Source organism: Somniosus microcephalus, chromosome 1 (genome assembly GCF_052327205.1).
Source record: "Somniosus microcephalus isolate GS21.2 chromosome 1, FLI_Smic_1.0, whole genome shotgun sequence".
NCBI lineage: Eukaryota > Metazoa > Chordata > Chondrichthyes > Squaliformes > Somniosidae > Somniosus > Somniosus microcephalus.
The window spans coordinates 50286355-50310555 of record NC_140987.1 but is presented as its reverse complement, the minus strand read 5'-3'; the positions used below and the strand labels follow the sequence as shown (position 1 = coordinate 50310555).

General features: G+C 42.2%; 1 protein-coding gene across 5 annotated transcripts in view; it reads left to right on the top strand.

Annotated features, from left to right (window-relative positions):
* The first annotated feature begins 284 nt into the window (after positions 1 to 284).
* The window catches only part of LOC147124055 (NACHT and WD repeat domain-containing protein 2), a 143224-nt gene continuing 119307 nt past the window's right edge, over positions 285 to 24201 (top strand). For 2 of the 5 annotated variants that reach the window (XM_085979794.1, XM_085979804.1), the window contains exons 1-9: positions 287 to 1192; positions 3461 to 3553; positions 9643 to 9759; positions 9846 to 9923; positions 11638 to 11757; positions 13965 to 14547; positions 15598 to 15797; positions 16716 to 17140; positions 22028 to 22182. In XM_085979794.1, the coding sequence (XP_085835920.1) occupies positions 1142 to 1192; positions 3461 to 3553; positions 9643 to 9759; positions 9846 to 9923; positions 11638 to 11757; positions 13965 to 14547; positions 15598 to 15797; positions 16716 to 17140; positions 22028 to 22182 (1822 nt within the window). In that variant the 5' untranslated portion in view covers positions 287 to 1141. Of the gene's footprint in view, positions 1193 to 3460; positions 3554 to 9642; positions 9760 to 9845; positions 9924 to 11637; positions 11758 to 13964; positions 14548 to 15597; positions 15798 to 16715; positions 17141 to 22027; positions 22183 to 24201 lie in introns of all 5 variants that reach the window. The other 3 variants (XM_085979812.1, XM_085979786.1, XM_085979779.1) reach the window with 3 other exon arrangements.

Below are 24201 nucleotides of genomic sequence, written 5' to 3'. Positions count from 1 at the left end.
CAGCCAATTTGCGCACAGCAAGCTCCCACAAACAGCAATGTGATAATGACCAGATAATCTGTTTTCGTTGTGTTGGTTGAGGGATAAATATTGGCCAGGACACTGGGGATAACTTCCCTGCTCTTCGAAATAGTGTCATGGGATCTTTTACCTCCACCTGAGAGGGCAGTTGGGTTGATAAAGGCCAATAAAACACTTGTTGATTGATCAAATTTTAAAACATAACACCCAGCTGCCAATTTTGTCTGAACTGTGGTAGGATCACAAGGAGCGGGTATCTATCCGATTGTGAAACTGCTCATTCAGACCGTAAACATGACGATTAAGTATTACATTGGAATACTGACCAGACTCTGAAAGTATCTACCTGAAAGTTACATATATTTATTTATTTATGGCCATATGTATTACCCAAAGATTGATCAAAACGTTTACAAAGCTTTCCTCACAATAATCGAACCAAGTTTTAAAAGCACCAATCAAAGGAATGCCTGCTTCTGAAATCCAAGAATGATCCTGGTTGTTAGCAACATCTAGGCTGTGTGGTATCATGTGTATACTCGGCTGGGATAAAAGAGCCTCAAACAATCGGAGAGCGGGAGAGTGGGCCAAAGAGAAGGTCAAGGTAAGTAAGTGTTGGTTGCTATGACTAGAGATCCTGTGTTGGTGTTGTCGGTAACGATCTGTGCTTAATTGAACTGGTTGGGCTGAAGGCACCCTGAGAGTTTGTGTTGGCTCTCTGACTCTGCAAAAGAGACCCACCTCCTTTTATGCGGATTGTTAAACCTCTTAAAATCCACCCCACGTTTCCAGTAGATCATGTTAACTCTAGAACCAGTTGCTTACAGTTGAGATAGTGTGAACGACCAGAGGCTGAATTCGAAAAAAAAGTCAACTCTGCATTCTGCGCCCAGATGGTAACTTTTATTCAATCTCCCCTGTAAATCCACCGAATCATTTTTGAAGCTGACCAGACTTGAGTGTCGACGAAGCGGCAAAGTCCTCCTCTACCAACTTTCGTTTTCTTTGTTTACAAGAACTCCCGACATGAGTTTAAGTTACAATTACCTAGTGAAAAGCAAAGCGAGCGTTTGAGAACGACCAAGAGGCCGTTTAGAAACAGACCCCTCAACATCATACGATGTGGACCTCTTATATGAACGGGATCCTACCACAGAAGAAATTGCGCAAAGTAAGTAGACACATTTTTGCAAATATTTTCAGTTTATTTAACCTAGGATTTTTCTTTTTTTCAGAAAGGGGGGTGCCTACCTGGAATTTTGACTTGTTCAAGAATTATCTGTATTCTGATTATCTGTTTTGTGCTAAAGTTTAGCGTTGATTACTATTTTTTTCCCCTACTGAGGTTAAACCAACATCAGTAAAGCAGATTAAATGGTCATTTATCTCATTGCTGTTTGTGGGGCCTTGAGTGCAAACTGTCTGCGGGTTTCCCCACACTACAGCAGTGACTGCATTTCAAACGTCAAGATATGGGACCTCCTGAGGTCATGAAAGAAAATCCAAGTTCTTTCTTCCTCTAGGGTAGCTTCACGAAGGGTTTTGATAGAGTAAGTAAGGATAAACTGTTTCCACTGGCAGGAGGGTCGGTAATTAGAAGACAGAGATTTAAGATAATTGGCAAAAGAACCGGAGGGTAGATGAGGTTTTTTTTTACGCAAAGTTGCAGTGATCTGGAATGCATCGCCTGAAAGGATGGTGGAAGAAGATTCAATAATAACTTTTAACAGGGAATTGGATAGGTACTTGAAAAGGAAAGAAAATGCAGGGCTATGGGGAAAGAGCAGGGGAGTGGGACTAATTGGAGAGCTCTTTCAAAGAGCTGGCACAGGTACGATGGGCCGAATGGCCTCCTTCTGTGCTGTATGATTCTATGATTCCACCTGTCTGAGGATCATCACAAAACGCTTCACTTACCAAACCATTTAATGAATGATCATTCAAAGCAGTAGTTAGACCCATGCACAGTGTGTGGCTGTACAATTTGTAACACAAAATGTATTGAGGCTTAAAAGAAGCGTCAGTGTTTTTGCCAATGTTCTAATTCAATAATCTGACAATGATTGCATCATGAACTGTAGCACCCGTAGACTTTGTCAGTGTTAATTACCTTCCATTGCAGATTTGCCTGATTTTTTTTTACAAAGTTTACATTTTAGCAGTAATATTAGCAGTTACATCTTCTCTGTCATTACCATAAGATAAATTTACTTCAATTCTATATATTGGTAGAGGTTCAATGTTGAATTCATTTTTATGTTAATATGATTTTAAAATATTCTAAATTTAAAACAATATTGAGATCTACATTCATTCAATAAAAGAGTCTTAATTAACTCTGCAGTTCCTCGCCATTAACCATCGATTGACTAGTTACCCAATAATTGCCATACCAATGAGTGGCTGGTTTGGTAGGAATGTCAATTATTAATCAAGAATCATAAATAATCTGTAGGAAATTTGATTTCTATACTTGTCAGTTCAAATGTTTCTCAATGCTATTATGTTTAATGACAATGTATTGATTGTACTGGAGGCAAAATGTGAATTAGATATAACATTCATTCTTGGGATATGGGCACTGACCAGGTTGGCATTTATTACCCATCCCTCGTTTCTCTTGAGAAGGTGGTGGTGGACCTTCTTCTTAAACCGCTGCAGTTGTATTTTGAAGGTATTCCCATACCAGAGATTTGAGCACAAAAATCTAGGCTGACACTCCAGTGCAGTACTGAGGGAGTGCTGCACTGTCGGAGGTGCCGTCTTTCAGACGAGACATTAAACCGAGTCTCTGTCTGCTCTCTCAGGTGGAAGTAAAAGATCCCATGGCACTATTTCAAAGATGAGCAGGGGAGTTCTCCCCAATGTCCTGGCCAATATTTATCCCACAATCAACATCACTAAAACAGATTATCTGGTCAATATCACATTGCTGTGTGCGAGAGCTTGCTGTGCGCAAATTGTCTGCCGCGTTTCCTACCTTACAACAGTGACTACACTTCAAAAGGTTCCCAAGCCCACATCCCTCTACTGCCAGTTGGATTCGAAATCTATCCATTTCTTGTTGAATGTTCCAGCCAAATCTGCATTCACTGCTCTAGGTATCATTCTAGGTCATATGTTAGCAGCTCTGCACAAACTAATAGTATGATGCAAGGTATTGGAACAAACCGACTTGAATCATTACTGTCAAGAGCATCCAGGTATAAAAGCTTTGAAAAGAAAACAATGAACGTAACAAAATGTGGTGACAAAATGTGGCTTATCATGGTTAAGTAGTGCATTTTATGTGAAGATCATATTCAAAATAATTTCTGAAAATTCACCATCAGTATGAAATTTCAATCATCACGATGTTTAGAATATTGAAGATGGATGATGCCGAGGTAATGGCTACAACAATATTGAAATTTATTAATGTAACAATATTATTTTACAGCAATATAATCAGCTAAAAGATGCCATAGTTTTCCCTCCAATTGGCAAAGATCTGCTGGGTAACTCCTCGCCACCTGTAACTCGAAAAGTACAAGTATGTTGGAAATGATTATTTGTTTTGTTGATGTATTCATGCAGTGGAAAATATTTTAAATAAGATTTAACACCAGCTAAAGAGTCCCCCTACAGCATTTCGCTGATTTTTCTGTGTAGAAGTATTTTGTTTATTTATCTTTTTCTCCCTAGCTTTTAACTTCTGGCACAGGAATATCCAACTGGAAAGATGGCCAAACAAGAGCAAATAATTAAGTACTTACCTGCATAGAAGAGTCACAGGCCTTTATTTTACGAATTAGTTTTTAAGTAGCTCCTCTCCAGAACAAGTTAAATTTTCTAAAACTAGATCCCAATAAGATTTGGCAAGTAGCTAACAAATTGCTGGAGACATATATACAGAATTGGACAGAGATGTGTTCTCCTCAATACTAAGAAGACCGAGTTAATGATAACTCCATGCTGTTTATCCACTTCAACTGTATAGTGGCACCAAGTTCAGGTGCGAACCTCCTTGGGTTGGTACGCTGGAGCAGCGACTAACACATGTCTGGGAAGCTAGGTGGAGGGGGTGGGAATTCGCAACAATACCTTGCAGCTGGTAACATCAGTGTATTAGGTTGAGGGAAATGTGCGCAAGTTTGCATGTGACACAAAGATTTGTGCTAGTGTTAGAACCTTGAATGAGAAAAAAAGACTACAATCAAATCTAGGTAATGGGTCTGCATCTGGCAGATGACATTTAGTGTAGATAAATATAGCGTTATGCACGTGAGTAAGTCTAATGCCAAGCATGTATATAGCTTTATTCTAAACTAATGTCTGTTGAGCAGGAAAGAGACCTAGGTGTTATGGTGCATGAGTCTTTAAAGGTTTATGACCAGAGCCACGAGGCTATTGCAAAAGTAAATAGAGTATTAGGATATATTGCTAACATGATCCAATATAAAACAAAAAGCACTATAGTGTCCTCCTACAAGACCTTGGTTAGTTTTGGTACCCTCGCATGGTAGGAGGTAGAGAGGCCCTGAAAACCATTCCGAGGAGGGCCACTAGATTGATGTCAAGTTTAAAAGCCCTTATTTATCATGATAGTCTTGGAGGGCTGGGTCTATTTACTCTAGAAAACCGTAGAACTTGGGAAGATTTGACTGAGGTATTTAAAATAATGAAGGGACTAGACTGTGTCTATGTGGATAGATTATTTTAATTAAATAGGTTAGGGTTAATGACGGAACATACATATAAGTTACGTAACCATAGATCTAGGTTAGATTGCAGGAGGTTTTTCTTTTTACAGAGGGTCATAGACCTTTGGAATAAGTTGCCAACTCCTACAGTGAAAGCAGATTCACTGTAAGCATTCGAAAGGGAGCTGGACGGGTTCCTGGTTGAGTCAGATATCACTGCATACAACAGGTAGGTGGGATGTTGGGTGATGTGCCTTGTGGTTGCTGCTGGGTGAGAGCTTTGGGGATCATGATGCTCAGATGAAACTTGACGGTATGGGACTCAATGAACAAGCTATCCATCATATTTGTATGTTTGTAAACCCGTGTTGAAATTTTGTAGCTCAGCTTGGTTGGAAACAGAGTGGACCCAGCTGTTGTTACTGGACTCAATATAGTGCAAGTCCAGTATGCCCAGTGGAATACTTCTAAACGCAGATTGGGTGACCGCTTTGCGGAACACCTCCGTTCAGTCTGTAAGGGGGACCCCGAGCTCCCGGTAAAGCCTGTCACTTTAATTCACCGCCCCATTCCCACTCAGACCTCACCGTCCTCGGCCTCTTGCATGGTTCCACGGAAGCTCAGCGTAAGATTGAGGAACAGCACCTCATCTTTCGATTAGACACTCTACAGCCCTCTGGGCTCAACATAGAGTTCAACAATTTCAGATCATAACCTCGGCCCCTATCACATATATATATATATATATATTTTTTTTTAATCCACACTTTCGTCTGGGCTTTTTTCTTCCCTCCCACATGACAGCTGTCCTTCATTCTTCCAGGGCCGTTCACACTTCATCTAGAGCCATCCTTTGTTCCTTGAATATCTCTCAATGTCTCTCAATGTCTCTCAATCTCTCCTGCTTTCTATCCTGTCGCTGACCTTCCCTTTTGTTCTTTTATCCCCTCCCCCTTTTCCCAGCCCCTACTTGCTTTAAAATCTATCCCCTTTCCTGTTTTTTTCCAGTTCTGACGAAGGGTCTTCAACCTGAAACGTTAACTCTGTTTCTCTCTCCACGAATGTTGCCTGGCCTGCTGAGTTTTTCCAGCGTTTTGTGTTGTTATTCCAGTGGAATACTTGTCTGGCCTACTCTATATGCCAGAGTTCAAAGATGTGGTCAAGCTGCCAGTCCCCTGTACTCTAATATGATAGGATGCTATAGCCTTGACAGAATCTTGGGTTCATTCAGGGCTAGACTGGGATCTAAATATTCTTGGCTGTAATTTTTGAGAGAGAGTTAGAGAAAAAAAAAGGGATGAGACTGGCCTTGTAAACTGAGAAAATGATTACAGCCATAGTAGGGAAAGTTTTTTTTAATTAATCTCCACTCAGACAGATATCTGAGCATAACCAGAGCGGAGTTTAGAGGTAATAAGGGATCTGTTACCATATTAGGAGTACACTATAAACTATTTAATAAAATGAGATTTGTAGGCAATTTAGAGAAATTTTCAGTCGTAACAGAATTATAATAATGGGTGATGTTAACTATCTTGTGGCAAATGTTAGTGGTTAAAATGGTGAATGATTCTTGGAATGCATCCAGACTGTTTCTTAATCAGTAAATTGTACATCCAACATTGAAGAATGCAGTGCTAGATCTAGTTCTGGGTAACGTTGAAACACAAGTAAGGAAGCTGAAGATAGGAGAGCACTTAGGAAATAGTGACCATAACTTAATTAGGTTTACATTGAAGATATACAAAGATAAAAAGGAGTCAAAGATAAATGGGTTAGATTGGAAATTAGCTCACTTGAAAGAGGTTGCAGCCCAAATTAATCGGTTAGGTAAAATGGCAGACCAGCAATTTGAGATTTTGGGACAGAGATTCCATGGCAAATTGAGCTAACTCCAGTCAAAACTGTAACAGAAATGCAGCAGAATGACTGGAAAATAGGCTTGGACACAGACACACTGGTTCCTGGCTTGTGCTGGGAGGTCCCACAAGTCCTAGTAAGGTCAGAACCTTTGCAAGCCCCTTAAAAAGCCAACGACACAGAGGGGGCAGGGGTGGGAACCCTTACAAAGAGGACCACCGAGAGACAAATTAAACAATTTTAGAGGGGTCCCCAACACACCCCTCACACTAACTTGGGCACCAAGGCCATATTTTGCACAATCCCCATTGTAGATTGGGTGACAGTTACCCATATTTAAGTGAGGTGATCTCCCACTGACCTTGCATACTCCAGTGGGGTGGTATAATTGCCGGAATCATGTCCCTGAGGAATTTTGGGGCCATATAAGTGACGTAATAAAACTCACTATGCACTTAGTTTGAGCATAAAGCAAGGCTTTAATCAATTTATTTCAGAACATGGAAGTCTAGTTGTATCCACTAGCTCCTTGTCTTTACAAAATGTCCCTGGCAAGCTGGGGCCAACGCCCGAGTATTTATACACCTTGGACGGCACCACCAGCTGGCCGTCCAGTGTTATTTCATAGGTAGTTTGAGATTTATGACAATAAGTATAGGATGAATAAGGTACAGGTGGAAGACATTGTGACTCATTCTACAGCAAGAACATTTAGGGCTAGAAATTCAGTAGGCTTTGCGCCCAGTTTTCGCCCAAAGAGGGCTTTTGCGCCACTTGCTGAGCTTTCGCCGATATTCAGCGCTGCGGTAATGGCGGCATTAGCCAGTAGCGCTGCGCCGCCACCGATGACGTCATCGGTGTGCGCAGTGCCCCGCTACCGCCCCGCTACCGGCCCAACCACCATATTTAGTTGGGTCCGCCTCTTCCGCAGCGGCCGCAAACAGCGATCAGAAAACGGGGCCGTCCTGTAGCCTTAGTGGGGCGCTTTAAAGTGGAGGTGCGGCCGGCCGCTTTTTCGGCGGCCGCCCGCCCGCACCTCCTTCCCCGGCCTCCTCCACCCCCCCCCCCCCGCGGCATTGCCGGCTGCTTTCCGCGAACCCGGCACTTCTCCGTGGTGCCGGGCTCATTTGCCGGCACTATCCAGCGGCGATCTCCCCGTTGCAGGCACCTCCCCCTTAAGAGAAGGAGGAGGCCTGCAGTACCGCAGCCTGCCGCTCCGCAGCGGGTGGCGCAGCGGCGCCTAGAGCGCTGAAATTCAGTTTCAGCGCCCCAAGCGGGGGCGGGCACACCCTGGAATAGTGCCCGGTTCCGACTTGGGGCACAAAAACTGAATATCTGACGGGTGCAACTGGCTCCGCGCTCAGCGCTAACTTTTGGGCGCACGCCAACTGGCGGGCCCAAAGTGAATTTCTAGGCCTTACTCTTCTGTCTCCCCTGTAGTAAAGACATGTGGAGCTAATTCCATGACCTCAAGCTCCTTGGGGAGATGAACTTACAGGGAGCATGGGGTCAAGAACCAAGGCTACAATGTCTGACCTGCACTCCCTTTGAGCTCTGCGAGCATGGAATCACTGAATCATAGAATCATAGACATTTACGGCACAGAAGGAGGCCATTTGGCCCATCGTGTCCGCGCTGGTCAAAAAAGAGCTATCCAGCCTAATCCCACTTTCCAGCTCTTGGTCCGTAGCCCTGTAGGTTACGGCACTTCAAGTGCATATCCAAGTACTTTTTAAATGTGATGAGGGTTTCTGCCTCTACCACCCTCGGCCAATTTTTCTATCATTTCAGACCCCCACCACCCTCTGGGTGAAAATATTTCTCCTCAACTCCCCTCTAATCCTTCTACCAATTTCTTTAAATCTATGTTCCCTGGTTATTGACCTCTTTGCTAAGGGAAATAGGTGCTTCCTATCCATGCTATCAAGGCCCCTCATAATTTTATACACCTCAATTAAGTCTCCTCAGCCTCCTCTGTTCCAAAGAAAACAACCCCAGCCTATCCAATCTTTACTCATAGCTAAAATTCTCCAGTCCTGGCAACATCCTCGTAAATCTCCTCGTACCCTTTCTAGTGCAATCATATCTTTCCTGTAATGTGGTGATCAGAACTGTACGCAGTACTCTAGCTGTGGCCTAACTAGTGTTTTATACGGTTCAAGCATAACTTCCCTGCTCTTATATTCTATGCCTTGGCTAATAAAGGAAAGTATCCCATATGCCTTCTTAACCACCTTAACCACCTTAACTCCACAAATAAACACTAAAGCCTGCACATCTGCCGATGCACTTTATTATGGTCATATTTATGCTAATATATATGTACAAATGTATGTTGAAATGTTTAAGTGTCCTAATCCAAATTGTACACTCTCGGGAGCCGCAAGCCTACATTTCGTTGTACTGCACTTGTGCACTAACAATGACAATAAAAGTTGAGTTGATTTGATTTGATTATCTACCTGTCCTGTTACTTCTGGGATCTGAGGACATGCACTCCAAGGTCCCTCTGTTCCTTTACACTTCTCAATATCCTACCATTTATTGTGTATTCTGTTGCCTTGTTAGCCCTCCCCAAATGGATTACCTACACTTTTCCAGATTGAATTCCATTTGCCACTTTTCTGCCCACCTGACCAGTCCATTGATATCTTCCTGCAGTCTACAGCTTTCTTCCTCACTATCAACCACATGGCCAATTTTTCTATCATCTGCAAACTTCTTAATCCTGCCCCCTACATTGAAGTCTAAATCATTAATATATACCACAAAAAGCAAGGAACCCAGTACTGAGCCCTGCAGAACCCCACTGGAAACAGCCTTCCAGTCACAAAAACACCCGTCGACCATTACCCTTTGCTTCCTGCTATTGAACCAAATTTGGATCCAACTTGCCACTTTCCCTTGGATCCCATGGGTTTTTACTTTTTTGACCAACCTGCCATGTGGGACCTTGTCAAATGCCTTGCTAAAATCCATGTAGACTACATCAAATGCACTACCCTCATCGACCAGGCGTAGTGCCTTTATAAACTCCAAATGCCACTATATTAATGCGCAGCCATTTTGTTCCCAATAGGAGAATGGCTCAAAGAGTCAAAGTCTCTCCAACAGCTTGCAGGACCTATTCTTCACACCTCAGATCTTGGACTCTCACAGAATTTCGTATAGAATCGTTGATCTTAAAGACAGCAGAGTAAGTTGGTGTAAATGTTCAAATGGGAATATTTGGAGTAAGAAGTATTAGAATGTTAATTTCCATTAGATTTTATTTATTTTTAGGCAGCAGAATGTCATTGGAGGGTGCCTTACAGAAAAGTCAGCAATGATACGGACTGTAAGATCAAGACCCATTTAAAGGTATTGACTACTTACCAAGCACTGATTCCTTTTATACTTAGTCTTGCTCTTAATTAAACAACAATAAAAAAAAGTAAAAGATCTTGTCTTACTTGTCAGCCAAGTACATAATTTAGCAAGCCTTAATTTAAAATAGAAGCATTTAACAGTTGAATTCCTGTTAGGATTTGAATATGAACGTAGAATTTTGCCAAGTAGATAAAGATCTTTGACTCATTTTCTACAAATGAAAACTGTTATTTTTTTTTTCCTAATTTATATTGAATTTGCTCTGTTCTGTGGGTAGACTGATCTGGTTCTATTTTTGGATCTGTGGCCATGATAATCTTGCTCATTTATCGTAGAATTACAGTGGTTTTCAGCACAGAACGAGTCCATTTGGCCTCATGCTTGTGCCGGTTCTTTGCTGACACAATCCAAAACTATTCCATTGCCACATTCTCTCCCTACAGCCTTATCTTCCTGTGCTTCAAATTAGAACCAATTTTCCCCTAAAAGATGCAATGGTCTCTGCCTCCACCATTGCACCACTGTGGTAAAATACTCAAACAACCATCTGCATTTGAAATTCCTCCTAACCTCTCTCCTCACTCTCTAGTGGCAGTTTTAAATTGATGAGCTTTTGTCACCGACTCGCCCATTCACTCTATCAAGACTCTCCTCTTAGCCTTCTCTGCTCCAGGGGGAATAGCCCCAATATCTCACATCTCTCCCCATAAGTCTAGTTTCCCATCCCAGATATGATTCTGGTGAATGTACACTGTACACTCACTATGGCTTTAATTTACAATGACATTTGAAGAAGAATTCCATTTTCCAATCCACTTCATTGGTAATACTGTACACAACTTGTAGTAGTGCTTTAAGGCACCAAATCAACATGTTTCCAATAATCTACCTTAACGAACCAAATGTGAGCCCCTTGACCCTTACAAGTTACTCCGTGGTATCACTAATGGTATTCTATAATAGAAACATAGAAAAATAAGAGCAGGAGTAGGCCATTCGGCCTTTCGAGCCTGCCATTCAATATGATCATGGCTGATCTTCTATCTCAATACCATATTCCCACTCTCTCCCCATACCCCTTGATGCTTTTTGTGTCTAGAAATCTATCTACTTCTTAAATATATTCAGTGACTTGGCCTCCACAGCCTTCTGTGGTAGAGAATTCCACAGGTTCACCACCCTCTGAGTGAAGAAATTTCTCCTCATCTCAGTCCTAAATGTCCTACCTCGTATCCTGAGACCCCTCATTCTAGACCCCCCCAGCCAGGGGAAACATCCTCCTTGCATCCAATCTGTCTAGCCCTGTCAGAATTGTATACGTTTCAATGAGATCCCCTCTCATTCTTCTAAACTCTAGTGAATACAGGCCTAGTCGACCCAATCTCTCCTCATATGACAGTCCTGCCATCCCAGGAATCAGTCTAGTGAATAGGAAAGGCTATCTGCTTGGGTTGAGGGGGGAGTGGAAGGAATTGCACTTTGCAACAGCAAAAGTTTATCTAATTGTGTAGGTGACAATAGCAGAGGAATAGGAAAGGTAATAAAAAATACAGGAAAGGGGGAACAATTACATTTTTTTTTTAAACTCACTAAAGTTTAAAAAAAACCCAGTATGTGCAACTTTAATTTGGCCAAATGTTGTCTTCATTTTATAGATTTACTATTTACATTCATTCAACATATCTATCTTCCATTCCCATTTTAGCATCACTTGCATCACCGACACATGAAGCGGATTACTCAGTGTTATGAAGCTGAGTCATCATCAAATGAGAACGACGGAAGCCATTACGGGAGTAACGGATCCTTTCTGCAACTGGGACAGGTTAATGTGGGAAACAATTACTGCCAGTAATATATCCAGACAATATAATCCTAATAATCTATGTAATTATTTAAAGACACAGGGCTGGATTTTCCAAGCCCCGAGGAGGCGGGCATGGAGGCGGGACAGCCGGTAAACTCAGGAGAAAGTGGGGGCGGATGGCAAACCGACCCCCATCCCACCTCCGTGCCCTTTTGCCAGGAGGTGGGAAGATGTGCAGCTTCAGGTCCCGTCTCCTGGAGGCGAGAAAGGCATTTAATCCTTTTAACTGCCTGTTAACAGGTAGTTAACAGGCAGAAAAATGGATTAGTGCCATTTTACCATCACAGGAGAAGGCTTCCTGACCTCGGAGAACCCGTCGGGTTGGAGGAGACGTGGAGGAGGTCGGAGGCAGTCGGAGGCACCTGGAAGTAAGGTGTAGAGGTGATTGATGGGTGCAAGTGTGGAGTGGTAAGTATGCAAGGTGAGTGATAAGTTTTATAAAGTGTTCACTTACCTTGTTTTATTTCTACAGCCTTCAGCCATGGTAGATCGGGAGAGCCGACATCCTGCTTGTCAATTTCACAGAATGGCTGTTGGAACCTCCGTTCCAACAGCCATGTGAAATTTACAAATTTGAGAGGTTTGATGAGTCCTGAACAGAAGGACTCATCAAACTACACAGAATGTCAGTGTTTGACAACTTCACAGAGCTGTCAAACGCTGACATTTCTTCTTTGAAGATGTATTGACAGATAGCACATCTGACGTTGATGTGCTCTGTCAGTGACTTTCTCCCTAATTGGCCTGCTGAGCCCGCAGGGCGGGCTTAACAAGCTCAATCAGGGGAAAACCCCTCTGGTTGGTCAGGTGAGGATGGAGGCGGGACATTGACACGACAAGCAGCTGTCCTGCCTCCAACTCACCTCCATTCACAAAATCCAGCCCACAGCATCCCTTTCCCATGAACGATTTATCAATTTCAGTTTAATATAGTAACTTCTAAGCCTGCTAACCCTGACTATTTAATGATTTGTGTACCTGGATAGACAGCAGCCTAAAACAGACTTACAATAAATTATGAATACCAAATATGACTGGGGTAAAAAAAATCATCAAATAAGATAACAAAAGTAGTCTACTTAGCGTTTGCAGCCTGGTAGCAGTGAACAATATTTGCTGTCACACGAGTAAAGTCCACAGGCCAGATATTTGCACATTAAAGTTTTGTTTTCATGGTCTCTAATACTGATATCAGTTGGAAATTCTGCTGTGACTCCCCCGGCCTCCTGCTGTAACTTCGGTGGGAGCCTGCCAGAGCCCCCAGAGGGAACTGTGTAGACAGGTGTTTCCAGCTATTTCTCCAGTTCCTCCAGTCTCCCGATGGAGTTACAGCAGGGGATAAGGAGAACCCTCGTGGTATTTCAAGATCATGGTATCCATTGCAGCAGCCATGCAAAAACTGGGCTTCATTCCTTGTCAATTGTCATAGCACGTGATCGTAATCTGAGTACCCAATCCATCTCTGAGATATTTATATTGACACCCTCAAAACCTCCTTGAAAAAGTGCAACATCCCCACTGACACCTGGGAATCCCTGGCCCAAGACCGCACAAAGTGGAGGAGAAGCATCCAGGAAGGTGCCGAACACCTCGAGTCTCTTCGCTGGGAGCAAGCGGAAGCCAAGTGCAAGCAGTGCAAGGAGCGCACGTCAACCCAAGCACCCCACCCACCCACCCCTTCAACCACCGTTTGCCCCACCTGTGACAGAGACTGTAGATCCCGCATTGGACTCATCAGTCACCCGAGAACTAATTTTTAATGTGGAAGCAAGTCATCCTCGGTTCCGAGGGACTGCCTAAGAAGAAGAAGATATAGCACACTCAACAGTTATTCTGACTGTATGGTAATATTGACCAGGATTAATCCATGGTACAATACATGGGTACATTAATGTCTCATATCTTTGGGCTTCCAAGTGCAAGAACTTGTTTCTAGATTCTGTTCTAATAGGATCTCACCCCACATAAACACACACCCTGGGTACATCTTTATTTTGTACCTTGTTTCTCATTCAAATCTCTGTACTTCATAAAAATTTAAAGTGGATAAATTACTGTTTATAATTCTATTGCTTATAAATGAGATTTAATGGATTCCATTTTATTGCCAATGCAAATATGTTTTGCCCATAAATGTGACTACTTCTGATTGTTTTCTTTTACAGCCAAATAACATTTCATTATCTGAGCCTGCCAGCTGTATATCACCTCGGCTCCAGAATAGTCCAGCTAATGATTGCGAGCAATTATTGCCCTCTAGTCTGCAGGATGAATTAAGACACCGCGGAGAAACAAAGCTAAAACAGCAAACGAGCCAGCAGGACGACTACAAAACATGTTCACTACCGGCTGATGCTATTGAAAGTTTGGTGTCAGCTTCTTGCAATGATCTGGAGAAAGATCAGGGTTTAGAACCATGGCAGGATGAAATTTCAGGAGCTGATGTCTCATACCGTTCTGTGACTGGGGAATCAAAAAGTTCTCTGGATGAACGATGTGTGTCCATACCTGACTGTCCAAAACAAAGTCTGGCATCATGGCCAACAGAGCATGATGTACTGGAGTCTCAGAAAACCTTCAACTTAGCAAGTATGGTAGTGTCTAAAAGCCTGCCGAATCCAGAAGCAGAAGAAAACCACCCCACAACAGATAACGACCCTGTAAATGAAATAATGAAAGGAAACATCAATACAGCCTACTCAACTAAGAAGAAAAGGTTTATGATTTATGTTTGTGGTGGCTACAAAGGTAATTCTTTCGGAGACACTTTTTTACACCAGACACAAACACAAAAGGTGTCATTTTGACTTTGTGTAATAGTGTAAAATGAGTGATGGCGAATCAGCAGCCCGTTTTAAATCTCTCTCCATTTTTATTTCCATTGAAGTCAAGGGACATAAATATGGGGAGAGCTGTAAAGTGGGCTGCTGAGTCACTATCACTCGTTTTACACTATCGCACGCACAAAGTCAAAATTACCCCCAGAGAGCGGTGAGACAGATCACATAACTGCCTCAACAAAAATCTAGGCCGACGTTGAATGGTTCACTTTATGTTTTATTTCAATTGCTGGCACATAAAAAAAAGATAATAAGGAATTGGCAGTAAACTGGAATTTATATAATGAAACCTGTCTTCTAGGAATTTAGTATTGTGCCAACTGCAAATAGACGCTTGTTAAAGGCATGTTGGTTCAATTGTCTTAGGTCTCATTACTTAGTTTTGCAACGTACTTTACAGAAATGTACAACATTCAGATGAAAAGCATCGTTAAGCTCCTTTAATCTACTGTTCCAGAATACCAATCCATTATTGCTTTTAACATCCAACTGAGCCAGTAGTTCATAGAATCATAGAATTTTACAGCAGGGAAGGTGGCTATTCGGGCGATTTCACCTGTACCGGCTCCCTAAAAGACTATTCACTTATTCCCCTACCCTTTCCACATACCCTTTAAATTTTCTTTTTCAAATATTAATCCTCTTCCCTTTTAAAAGTGATTTTGGATTCAGTTTCTACCATCGTTTCTGGTATTGTGTTCCATCTCCTAACAAGCATCCGGTGTTAAAAATTATGCTCCTCACCTCTTGCTTCATAGTTGAGTGCATTGATTTAACATCTCGGCTGACGGACAGCACCTGTAACAATGAAGCACTCCCTCAGTACTGTACTGGAGTATGAGCTTCCCATGGGATTGCTTTTGGTGAAATATTTCAATTTACAAGCATTTCGATTCTTGTGTATTTTTATATAAAATGAGTCAGAATTTTAAAAACTTACATTTTAAAAAAATTCTAGATACAGAGCATGAAAGAAATGCATTAATGAAGAGTGTATACCCACAACTAAACACTTACTGCAGAGAAAGGGGTTATGACTTCATGATGGTTGACCTCAGGTGGGGAGTGAAAGATGGAATTAGCGACAACCATATAATGGCTCGACTACATCTCGAGATGCTTAAGGAATGTCAAACATCAGAAGGCTTCAACTTCATTGTAAGCATTATGTGTGCAAATTGTCGCTCAAATATCGGATCAAATTTTATGCGCTCTACAGCTCTGTTATGCTACAAGGACCTGCTTAGAGCGACACCAGGTTGGCAGGTCCAAGTTGTCTCTGGTGAGGCAAAACAAGCTCTGTTCTCAGGATCCCTTTTTCTAAACCTTTGCACATTGCTGGTTTATATTAGTTATATAAGTAACTGCTACTATCGTAGTGTAGACAATATAACAACCTAGCGATTGGCCCTTGACGTTCCCCATGGTCGCTTGATGAATAATAATTTTTTTGAATATGCAGGGTGGTGGGAGAGGCATCAGAGACTTGTTCCACAGAGTTAGTGGTCAGAGGCTGCAACTACATCCTGACAGTTGACATAACCAAATTGAATAACAATTTATGATAGTAAATACTGACCGAAAAGCATGACTAAAAATCATAGCAACGGGGTATAAGGTTTGCTGGTAGCAAGTGCATGTCCTACACAAGGGTTTTAATAATATATAGATATGTTAAAAAATACTCAATTTACTGGATATTTTTGAAATGTCTAAAAATTTTATCCTTTACCCCCAAAGAAAAAGAAGAAAGCAGCGTATAAATTGTACACAGAATGTAGGCGAATCACAGCATTGCACTGTACAAAGGTTGTTTTCAACTCTGCGTTCCAGTGTGACTTCTCTATTTTATATTCCACAAAATAAGTGCAGCTGTAACATAACTACTTAGTGTGTGGGGTGGTGATAAATAACATATAGTGAACAATGACAAGGGAGATCCAGTAGTATATAATAACATATTCTGCTAAATTACATTTCATCTTTGATTTACCTTGGCTGTTAGACTTGGCTCTCATTTTGAATGTAATTGTTTTCGAAGCTACTGTACAATGAAGCCTTCTTTTGTTGATGCAGCTTTTAACTGGACAAAAGCACGACTCGCCTTTCCTTCCCGACTGCATAATTAAAGATGACTTTGAAGCTATTTTTAACTTTATTGATGCCAAGAAAATGGAGACAACAAAACGGAGGCATGCAAATCACAATTCTGAACTCCCCACTCTGACTGAGGAACCTGGATTCTATGGGGAATCTCACCGTGCAAAACCTGATCTGACCAACAGTTCAAATCCACTTAATAAGGAGTTGCCAGCCAGCCGTGACATTGGTGCCAGTGAAATCCTGTCTGCCCATTTCCCTCAGACACATAGCATGAATGACCCTCCAACGAAGGCACCTCAGTCTACATCAGACTTTGGGAAAGCTATTGGGCTTCTTCAGCAGTGGTACAAGCTAGATGAAAACTGCATCTCCAGTGTTTACAGGCTTCAGCCAATCAGGTTAGTTTTAAAGTGGCGAGCAATTACCATAACAAGTTTATAGGTTGCACCTATGACTTGTACGCTAAATGGCCGAGATGCAAAAGGTTCCTGGTGCTGGTGTATAAAATGCAGCTCCAATTTAACAGATCATAGAAACATAGAAGATAGGAGCAGGAGTAGGCCATTCGGCCCTTCAAGCCTGCTCCGCCATTCAACGAGATCATGGCTGATCATCCCAACCCTAGCACCCGGTCCCTACACCGACAGCCATCCCACACAAGCCCTATCCCCGTAACCCCACGTATTTAATCCCCCCTAACACTAAGGGCCAATTTTTTATCATGGCCAATCAACCTAACCCGCACATCTTTGGACTGTGGGAGGAAACCGGAGCACCCAGAGAAAACCCACGCAAACACGGGGAGAATGTGCAAATTCCACACAGACAGTCACCCGAGGCCGGATTTGAACCCAGGTCTCTGGCACTGTGAGGCAACAGTGCTAACTCCTTGTGAAGGTGTGACTTATGCAACCTCTTTTACAGTAGATGCATTCTTTACTATAATTATTCATGACTAATTGATAATGTCTAGACCAGCCTGCACTTATGTGTACCATAAAAACGTTTAGTTTTAATCAAATTCAGTGGATCATTGAAGGGAAATCAGCGCACATCACACAGGGCTCAGGGTGTTTTATGAAAAGTTTCTATACGACTAATATTGCATGCACATGGTGCACCAGTACTGTGGGACTCCATACATGGTCATGTTTTTTCATTTGATCTGGATAATTTTCTCATTTAAATATTGGTCATGGTCAGGGAAAGTCACCTGACAAGCAAATAATTCCCTATGGATAGTTATTGCTTTTAAAGTGTTATATTCGACATAGATTATCCAGCAGGGATGTAGAAGAACAGTCAGGTTGATAGTTACACCTGGTAGTTGACGTTGGCCTACTTTGGCTCTTGACAGCCCTGAAGACAAAGGCTAACAGCCATGATAGAATGATACTGCACAGAAGAAGGCCATTCGGCCTATTGTGTCTGTATCCTCCTATTTCTTATTTAGACCTGGGTTTGATAAGGGACGTGAATTTTCTGAATCAGTGGAAGCCAACAGAGGACTCACAGGTTTTTTAAACATTTTTGCAAACTTGTATTGGGCGTGGATAGTCATTCAAGGCAAGCAGGTGAGTTAGAATTCTCTAAGGAAGAACCTGAAAGAATACTAGTGTTCATGAGCCCCAGGCTGTGGTAACTGAGTCAAGGCATCAGCAGCAGAACATAAAGCGACCTCCTGCTTCTAGTGGGATGTGGGAAGAACTGGGTGAAGAATTATTCAAGGCTCTTGACAACCTATTTTGAGGTGAAGCTAAGAGGACATTGGAGAGAATAGCAGATGTTATATAATTTATATGCAATTCAGTCAGTCAGAAGGAATAAAGGGTAGTTCAAGCAGGTTCGAGAGGGAGTCAAAAATGTTGAAGAAAGAATCGAAAGATCCGAATTGAGCATGCAGAGGGAGAGTATGAAGGCCTTGTAAGAAGACGCATGTTGAACTGTGGAAGACAGTGAGATCAAGAACGAAAAGGAAGAAGGAAGGAAAGACTAGGGAGAGCTTTTGCAACTGGTCCACCTGTCTGGTGTTGTATACTGCAGCAAAGAGTGGGATTCTAGAGAGACCAAGACAGAGTCGGACACGTTCATTGTACATGTAACCATATAGGAAGTGAGCAGCTCAGTATGATGATGGCGTCAGTGAGACCAATGGGCCAAGGTTTAAAGTGTGATGAGAATTAAGATGGCCAGAGTTGGAGGAATTTGTAAAGAAAGCTACAGTGGGAAGTTCTTCCAAATGGATTAGAATCTCTCACGGTTATTTAAGAGGCAACAAAATACTGACAGTTTTGTGGCAAAGTCTGAAAACACTGTGGTAAAACAGAGAGGTTGGGAAGATTCAGATCTCAGAGGTGTCTGATCTCTCCTTCAACAGTGGTCCAACCAATCTCATAGGGACATAGGAACAGGAGTAGGCCATTCAGCCCCTTGAGCCTGCTCCACCATTCAATGAGATCATCATAGAATCATAGAAAGTTACAGCATGGAAGGAGGCCATTTCGGCCCATCGTGTCTGCACCGGCCAACAAAGAGCTATCCAGCCTAATCCCACTTCCCAGCTCTTGGTCCGTAGCCCTGCAGGTTACAGCATCCCAAGTGCACATCCAAGTACTTTTTAAATGTGGTTAGGGTTTCTGCCTCTACCACCCTTTCAGGCAGTGAGTTCCAGACCCCCACAACCCTCAGGGTGAAGAAATTTCCCCTCAAATCCCCTCTAAACCTTCCCCCAATTACTTTAAATCTGTGGCCCCTGGTTTTTGACCCCTCTGCTAAGGGAAATAGGTCCTTTCTATCCACTTTATCTATGCCCCTCATAATTTTATACACCTCAGTAAGGTCTCCCCTCAGCCTCCTCTGTTCCAAGGAAAACAGACCCAGCCTATCCTCAAACCCAGTCTTTCCTCATAGCTAAGATTCTCTACTCCCGGCAACATCCTTGTAAATCTCCTCTGTACCCTCACTAGTGCAATCACATTTTTCCTTTAATGTGGTGACCAGAACTGCATGCAGTACTCTAGCTGAGGCCTAACTAGTGTTTTATACAGTTGAAGCATAACCCCCCTGCTCTTGTATTCTATGCCACGGCTAATAAAGGCAAGCATTCCGTATGCCTTCTTAACCACCTTATCTACTTGGCCTGCTACCTTCAGGGATCTGTGGAAATGCACTTCAAGGTTCCTTTGTTCCTCTACACTACTCAGTGTCCTACCATTTAATGTGCATTCCCTTTCCTTGTTAGCCCTCCCCAAATGCATTACCTCACACTTCTCTGGATTGAATTCCATTTGCCACTGTTCTGCCCACCTGACCAATTTATTGATATCTTCCTGCAGTCTACAGCTCCCTCCTTCAGTATCAACCACACAGACGATTTTAGTATCATCTGCAAACTTCTTAATCATACCCCCTATATTCAAGTCTAGATCATTGATATATACCACAAAAAACAAGGGACCTAGTACTGAGCCCTGCGGAACCCCACTGGAAACAGCCTTCCAGTCACAAAAACACCCATCAACCATTACCCTCTGCTTCCTGCCTCCGAGCCAGTTTTGAATCCAACTTGATACTTTGCCCTGGATCCCATGGGCTTTTAACTTCATGACCAGTCTGCCATGTGGAACCTTATCAAAAGCCCTGCTAAAGTCCATAAACAATACAACAAACGCACTACCCTCATCTACCCTCCTTGTTACCTCCTCAAAAAATTCAATCAAGCTTGTCAGACATGACCTTCCCTTAACAAATCCTTGCTGACTATCCTTGATTAATCCATCTTTCTAAATGAAGATTTATCTTGTCTTTCAGAATTCTTTCCAATAATTTTCCCACCACCGAGGTTAGGCTGACTGGCCTGTAATTACTCGGTCTATCCTTTTCTCCTTTTTTAAACAAGGGTACCACATTAGCAGTCCTCCGGCACCACACCTGAAGCCAGAGAGGATTGAAAAATGATGGTCAGGGCCTCTGCTATTTCCTCTTTTGCTTTGCTTAAGAGCCTGGGATACATTTCACCCGGGCCTGGGGATTTATCCACTTTTAAAGCAGCTAAACCCCTTAATACTTCCTCTCTCACTATGTTTATTTCATGGCTGATCTATGATCTAACTCCATGTACCCACCTTTGGCCCATATCCCTTAATACCTTTGGTTAACAGAAAGCTATCGATCTCCAATTTAAAATTAACAAATGATCTAGCATCAATTGCCATTTGCGGAAGAGAGTTCCAAACTTCTTCCACCCTTTGTGTGTAGAAGTGTTTCCGAATTTCACTCCTGAAAGGTCTGGCTCTAATTTTTAGACTATGCCCCCTAGTCCTAGAATCCCCAACCAGCGGAAATAGTTTCTCTCTATCTACCCTGTCTGTTCCCCTTAATATCTTGAAAACTTCGATCAGATCACCCCTTAACCTTCTAAATTCCAGGGAATACAACCCTAATTTGTGTAATCTCTCCTCGTAACTTAACCATTGAAGTCCAGGTGTCATTCTGGTAAACCTACACTGCACTCCCTCCAAGGCTAATATATCCTTCCTAAGGTGTGGTGCCCAGAACTGCTCACAGTGCTCCAGGTGTGGTCTAACCAGGGTTTTGTACAGCTGCAGCATAACTTCTACCCCCTTGTACTCTAGTCTTCTAGATATAAAGACCAGCATTCCATTAGCCTTTTTGATTATTTTCTGTACCTGCTCCTGACATTTTAATGATCTATGTACCTGGACCCCCAAGTCTCTTTGGGCCTCCACTGTTTTTAGCCTTTCACCATTTAGAAAGTACCCTGTTCTATCCTTTTTAGGTCCAAAGTGGATGACCTCACATTTACCTCTACTACTCTCTTCCACCTAGCCGAACTTGTTCTCGCATTGAACAAATTTTCTTTTAAGTCTACTCACTTCCCCACATCCAATCACAGATCTCTCCTTTTTTCTTTACCCACCCCCTTTTCGCTGGCTCTGTACCTGTTTATAAGCCCTTCATCTGTAATATTTTCCAATTCTGACAAAAGGTCATCGACCTGAAATGTTAACTCTGTTTCCCCTCTCCACAGATGCTGCCTGACCTTCTGAGTATGTCCAACATTTTCTGTTTTTATTTCAGATTTCCAACATCTGCAGTATTTTGATTTTTATTATATTAGAGGTTGGGAAGAGTTGGTTGATGGCCAAAAGTGTTAAAATCTGAAAAGAAAATTTCTTGGAATGTAGTCAACTTGGAACAATATTCAAAAGTAAGCTATTTTAATTGTTAAATTCTTTAAATCTGAGCTTTAATTTGCTTTGTAGAACACACTTCAGAGACATTTACAGCAAGGATCCCTCACGCAGACAACAATCAAGGAATAACTGGTCAAGCTCTGCCCAGAAACTATACAGTATCCTCCAGGAATATGCACCGTTGGCCCTCAGTAAAGAAGCAGCCTCAAATCTCCTTGGAACAGGTAACGATGGAAAAGTCAGCAGTAATGGCTTTAAGTGTGAAATACCGATAAGAATAATCATAATAACTTCACATTAAATGACCAATGGAGCTTTTCCAAGCTAGTAATTGTTATAATATATCATTACAAATCCCATCACTAAGTAGTTGTTAGAAGAACCAGTAAGAGTGTTAACTACAGAAGGCCCCATCAAATTTGGTCAATAAGTTTGGGGTTGATCACTGTTTCGTTCATTCCTAAAGTACAAAAAATGTGTTTAAATTTAAATTCGGTCAATATTTTACTTGAATGTGCCTAGGTGCTACTTGACACCGGAAAGCTGCTGCAACATGATGCAAATGTGCATTAAAAACATAAGAAAAGTTGAATATACCAGCGCTGATTTATTGGTAGCCAAGGTCAGTCATACCAAAGTGGAACAGGGAATGGAAAATCAGCTGGAGAGCCATCTCCCCATATCTCTGCCACTTTTGGCTATGCATGTGAAGCTATGAAGGAACTGTAAGGTGGTCAGCATGTTTTTGCATTTGGCCACAGTCGAGGTGTGATGGATTAAGAGGCAAGACTGTGGCATGACTACTTTCCCAATCTGCTTGGTATGGGAAAGTGCTAGATAGCCTTACCTTGGCAGATCTTCTCAGACTGGCAAATATCTTCCTCATCTGCTCCCAATACTTCTGAATGTTTTCAGGCTGACTTTACTCTTTCTGCCTTCTCCTCCCATACAGTCTGCTCTTGATCTCTGGTTAGGCGTCCCAAACAGGGCAATCCTTCTTTCGTCCACTTCCTAAAGTAGTAGCTTCACAGCTGCATCCATGAAGTTTGGGGCTCTTGTCTTCCACTGCTCTATTGTTTCATGATATTTACAGGCTCTGTAGAAATTTTTGCTGCCAAGGATAAACCTCCTTTTTAAGTGGCTGCTGCAGCTATTTAAGAGCTGCAGCAGTATTGAAAATGTTATCCCATCATTCTCCACTCATTGAACAAGCTCCCACTAGGATGCCAAGCCAGCACAGAAGCTCATCGTGAAGATAAAGTTAGGGCTAATCCTAGAAGATCCAACAGGTTTGGCTTTGTGCAGGATGCAGAACTGTACAGCTTGTACAATAATAACAGCTATTTATTTTGGTGGTTCTTGATGTTGCTAGCATAGTTAAAAGTGAACAAGAAATGTTAAATTGTGTAAAATAGCATAACAAGGGCAAGAATAGCAGAAGCTGTATCACAGTGGAGGTAGTGACTGAGTTAATAAATAATGCATCTCGTGTATTATCGTGCCATGAAACATGTTAATGTTAAGTGCAGTTGTACATTTTTTTAAAGAAGACAGCAATAGTAAAAAGTGAGAAACATAGACAGAAAGGATGGACAGTATGAATGTGACTAGCAACTAAAGCCTTCATTGTAGACCCGTGTTAGTCCAGTTTGTTTTATATCGTTTAGTGGTGAGTGATTTATCGCTAGCAACTAAAGCCTTCATTGTAGACCCGTGTTAGTCCAGTTTGTTTTATATCCTTTAGTGGTGAGTGATTTATCGCAATAGAAAGTTGAAATCTCAGATCAGCACTATAATTCCTCCTCCATCTTCACTGACATCCCTACCCCAAGTGAAAGGAGTTTATGGGCTATTTTGTCTCAAATATGCCTCTGCTACCTCCTTTTTCTCTTCCCCCTTTTCACCCCAGTCCTGACCCCTCATCACTCTGTAACTTCTCCCCACTCTGCTCTCAGCTAGCTCATCTCCTCTGACACCAAACTCCTCACCAATCAAATGATGTCCCTTGTCTCAGTGCCTGCAGACACCATTCCCCTCAAAGCTGCTGCCATCACCCATCTCCCCCAAAAGACCATGTGCTGCCCCTTTGCCCTCGCCTGCTACCCATCTCAAACTTTTGTTTCCTCAACAAATCAGTCATTGTGGAGACAAAGTCCCATCTTCACACTGAGGACACCCTCCATCGTGTTGTGTGGCACTACCACCGTGCTAAATGGGATAGATTCAGAACAGATCTAGCAACT